Source organism: Dasypus novemcinctus, chromosome 17 (assembly GCF_030445035.2).
Source record: "Dasypus novemcinctus isolate mDasNov1 chromosome 17, mDasNov1.1.hap2, whole genome shotgun sequence".
Taxonomy (NCBI): domain Eukaryota; kingdom Metazoa; phylum Chordata; class Mammalia; order Cingulata; family Dasypodidae; genus Dasypus; species Dasypus novemcinctus.
Window position 1 is genome coordinate 90,592,568 of NC_080689.1, and position 4,780 is coordinate 90,597,347.

Sequence of the window (4,780 nt, forward strand, 5' to 3'; positions counted from 1 at the left end):
CCTCAGGGCTAAAATGGGAGAAAAGATGGGAGACCAGGAGACAATGCAATATTAGCAAAAAAGAACCAACGTTTCAAGTTAGGAATCCTCTTTGCAGTTAAATAATACACTTAGGGATCTGACCTTCCCCCTTTCTCCTTTCCTCACTTCTCTCTCTCCCAGGGCAGCAGGAAAGCTACCTAAAAGGTCCAGTAGGAGATTCAAGTAGGTCCTTATTGAACCAACTCAACACAGAAGACTATGACTCTTTATTTCCAGCATGAGAGCACCTGCACCTCACTGGAAACCCCAAATGTGCTATTGGAAGCTTGGATAGCACCTATAGTCCCTTCCCCTTAGGTGTGCTAGGGGAGGTCTAATTGATTTTCTGACTCCACCTTCTCCCAGACCAAGTTTCCCATCCCAGGACGTTTAGGTAAATTGGGCTTTCTCAGCAGATTTGCCTCTCCTTTCTTCCCAGACTCTCCCCAAGTCAGCTGGTACACTCCAAGTTCAAGGAGCGAGAGAGAAAAAAACAACACAAAACACGGAGGGCTTGGGTAATCCAGGACCTCAGATGGACCTCAGAGTGCAGTGGATTCGGGGATGGGAAGCCCATGATATTGCAGACTCAAGGTGTGTGAGTCTCTGGAACATGGGCCACTAGGGTTTAAGGGACACAGACCTGGGAACCATGCATCTGGTTAACATGGGGCCTGGGAACACCACAGCACAACAAAGTTTTCAGGGATCACAGCAGCCGGGCTGCCAGCCCTAGGGGGAGGGGTTCCACCCACAACTTCTGACCTCCATGTCAGAGACCCAAAATTCCACCTCTTGTAAGAATCTCTTCTGTCATTGTCTCACCAAATCGACATCCAGAAATCTCCTGCCCTGCAAGCCCCTGAAACAGCCTGTTTAGGGTTTGGTAACACCACAGCACAACAGAGATTTCAGGATCACTGTGCCTGGGCTGCCAGCCTGAGGGGGAGGGTCTCCACTCACAACCTCTGACCTCCATGTCAGAAACCCAAAATTCTACCTCTTGCAAGGATCTCCTCTGTCACTGTCTCACCAAATCAACATCCCACCCTGCAAGCCCCCGAAATGTCTGCTCTGGGCTTGGGAACAACCCAGCACAACAAAGCCTTCAGGAATCACTGCAGCCGGGCCACCAGTCCCAGGGGGAAGGGTCCCACCCACAATCTCTGACCTCCATGCAAGAGACCCAAAATTCTACCTCTTGCCAGAATCTCCTCTGTCACCGTCTCACCAAATCGATGTCCAGATACCTCCTGCCCTGTGAAGACCCAAAACAGCCCGGTCCAGCAGGACTCCGACCCTGCCCAGCCGCATCTCTGCAGGAGAGATTATGAGGTGCACTCACTCAGACACCATCTTGCCCCACCTCCCCTGCTCATGGGTTTCTAAAACAATTCCTGAATCTGAAACTTGTGTTTCCATTTAGGAATTGAAAATAAATGATTTGAGGCTAACCATATCATATCATATTTATTATAAAAATATCTGTAATTCCTGTTATTAAAAACAAATAGATTTGTACATGTTTAAGAAAGGTGTAGACAGACTTTAATTCCAAAATAAGGTATTTGCCTTAGTGCTTGTACCACAAATTGATTTTTTTAAAATTATTTTTTTATTTATTTCTCTCCCCACCCCAGTTGTCTGCTCTCTGTGTCCATTCTCTGTGTGCTCTTCTATGTTCACTTGTATTCTTGTCTGTGGTACACAGAATCTGTGTCACATTCTGTTGCATCATCTTGCTGCATCAGCTCTCTATTTGTGTGGCACCACTTCTGGGCAGGCTGCAACATTTTTTTGCTCTGGGCAGCTCTCCTTATGGGGCGCACTCCTTGTGCATAGGGCTCCCCTATGTGGGGACACCCCTGTGTGGCACAGCACTCCTTGCATGCATCGGCACTGTGCATGGGCCAGACGGGTCAGGAGGCCCTGGGTTTGAACCTTGGACTTCCCATGTGGTAGGCGGATGCCCTATCCATTGGGCCAACTTCGCTTCCCCAGAAACTTATTGTGAAGTATTACTTACCACTTAAATGAGAAGTTCTTTTTAAAATGCTTTTCTATTTTTTCACAGATATCTCCTGTCATTTCTGTTTCCTTAGAGAACCCTGAGTAATACAGGATTCATTATTCTAAACAATCCAATATTAAAATTTCTCTTGCTTATGATTTTGAAGCCTTATCAGGATTTAGAAGATTTTTATCAATAAAATGTTTTGACATTAAATTTAATTTTGTTTACTTTCTCTTAGGTAGAGCATAGATTTTATCCAGGTAAGATTTTAGCTTATGTTGTCTACACAGTGTTTTCTCAATATTGGTGCTTGGTGTGGGTTCTAATGCTGTTAGAAGAAGATTCAGTGATTTCTGATGCCTGGTATCTTGATAACTTGGAAAAATTTAGAATTAATGGCTTGTTGATCTGAATGAAGGAGTAGATAGCAATACCACCAACTGAGAAAGGGGACTGAGAGGGGGAACAGACTGTGGGACTCGGGAGAAGAGGAGTTTGACTTAGCATAGAAATTCTTAGGGAGCACTGATGATCATCTGAGGTTTGGGGTGAGTGGTGTCTGGCACAACCTGGCTCTATGGACAAAGTAAAAAGAAGACACTGTTGATGTGTATCAAGAAATGTAAGGCTCAGGAAAGACTCCAAATATTGCTGGGCAAATTAATTCTCTACTAGGCATTTAAGCCAGATGTTGTGAAGGTTTAGTGGAAGTAGCCATTAATTCCAGAGGAGAATGAGGAGAAATAAGCATGATGCAAAATGGGGATAATGAATTCCATACGTGCATCATATGTGGGGCAATTAAGATATAGTGTTTCTTGAGATCCATGGCCTCAATACATTATGTATTAGGTCAGATTAGAGAATTCAGTACCAGTCAGGGAAGTCTGAAATCCTAAGTATTGTCCTAGATAACAGATCATGTGCCTTTGCTCCTAATAATTAGGGTATTTCCATTTTATTCATTTCTCCTAATTTTCTTATGGGCAGGTCTATGTTGAGAAGACAAAATATCTGAGACTTTGAAGTGGAAAACAAAATACTCATGAAAATAGTATCCAATTATAAAGAGAAGGTATTTTTAATTTTTTCAGGTTTCAACTTGAATTCTTTCCATGCATCTTCTGATTCCATTATTGGATGATTTCTTTCATTAGAGTGTCGTAGATCAAAATTTTCTATAAACAATCTAAATCTTTGGGATGCCTTTGGGATGTTGAAGAGGAGCTTCAAATATCTGTTTAAAATCTAGACTGAGATAGATACACCATACGTGCACTGCATCTTAATCTATCCAATGATATGAGTATATTCCACCTAGGTTTGGGAACCATATTTATAACATTTAATTAAGTTCTGATGTTACACTTACAGATGCATGTATTTTCTTACAAATTCCTTTTGTTTTCAAGATGGGTGTGGTTGATTTGAAAGAGTACAATTACTGATAAAATATTTCATTTTCCAAATTGTGCTGAATATTGTTGAAAGTTGTGGTGTTAAGCTGATTTCTTGCCGTTTGCAGGAGTGTAGTTACATTTCCTGGGGTCATGCTATTTTTATCTCTTTCCATTATTTATCTTCACAACTCACTGCACAGGTACATTTGCCTTTATACTCCCTATTGATTTGCATATGCTCCTTGGGGACTTGGTTGTCTGCTCAGAGCTCTATTAATGCAATTTCCCTCAAAATGGGCACTGAGTACATCAGATAGGTGAGCAAGATGATGTCACATTCCCAACTGCTCATTCTGCTGGTGTTCTGGTCCTCAGGTGAGAGATTTAGAAGGGTATTATCTTTATAAATTTTGAGAATGGTTTTAACATGCAGAGTGAGCAAATCATTTCATCTAAAGCAGATCTGAATATACATGATAAATAAGAAAACTTAGTTTTAGGTACATATTTTATACATTCATGATTTAATGTATTCTCTATATTCTTTTCTGGTTGCAGGTGCCAGTGGGGACATCATGATGACCCATTCTCCAGGCTCTGTGGCAGCATCTGCAGGAGAGACCATCACCCTCAAGTGCAAGTACAGTCACAGTGTTAGTGACAACTTACATTGGTACCACCAGAAACCAGGACAGGCTCCTAAACTGCTCATCTATTATGCATCCAACAGGACATCTGGAGTCCCTGATCGATTCAGTGGCAGTGGGTCTGGGACAGATTTCACTCTCACCATCAGCAGATTCCAGCCTGAAGATCTGGGAGATTATTACTGTCAGCAAGGTAGCAGCTATCCTCCCACAGTGCTTCAGCCTCGAACACAAACCTCCTCCCCAGGGCTGTAGGGCAGTGAGTCTTGCAGCACCAGCTGCTTCCTCCTCGAATAGACTTGAATATGTTTGCTTCCTCCATCTGTCTGAGAAATCACATCCTTTAGGGGACTGTACCATAGAAATCTTTTTTTTCTCTTAGCCAGATCAAGTGACAGGGTGAATTGACTCTCTAGGTTAGGGTCTTTTAAACTTTTACAGCCTTATGGATTGATTATCTATTCAATGTATCTCCTTAATGTTTAAAAATTTATCATCTTCTTTCCTTATCCCTTCCATATTCTTCATTCTCCCCCATTATCCTTCAACTCTGGTCCTTCCCTAGATTAAATCCTTGATCCTTCCTATTCAAAGCTTTCCCTACGGAAGGTCATTTACTTCCCTTACTCTTTTCCTTCACTGGACCCTTTGCCATCCATGCCTTTCTTTTCATTGTCACAAAAGATGATCTGATTTGC

At 42.3% G+C, this 4,780-nt stretch overlaps 1 gene segment (V, D, J or C); it reads left to right on the forward strand.

Moving 5' to 3' along the window:
- The first annotated feature begins 3,761 nt into the window (after nucleotides 1-3,761).
- On the forward strand, nucleotides 3,762-4,337 carry LOC139436719 (immunoglobulin kappa variable 1D-12-like). The segment is given in 2 exon segments: nucleotides 3,762-3,810; nucleotides 3,994-4,337. Coding segments are annotated over 2 exon segments (393 nt in total).
- Nucleotides 4,338-4,780: the final 443 nt, after the last annotated feature.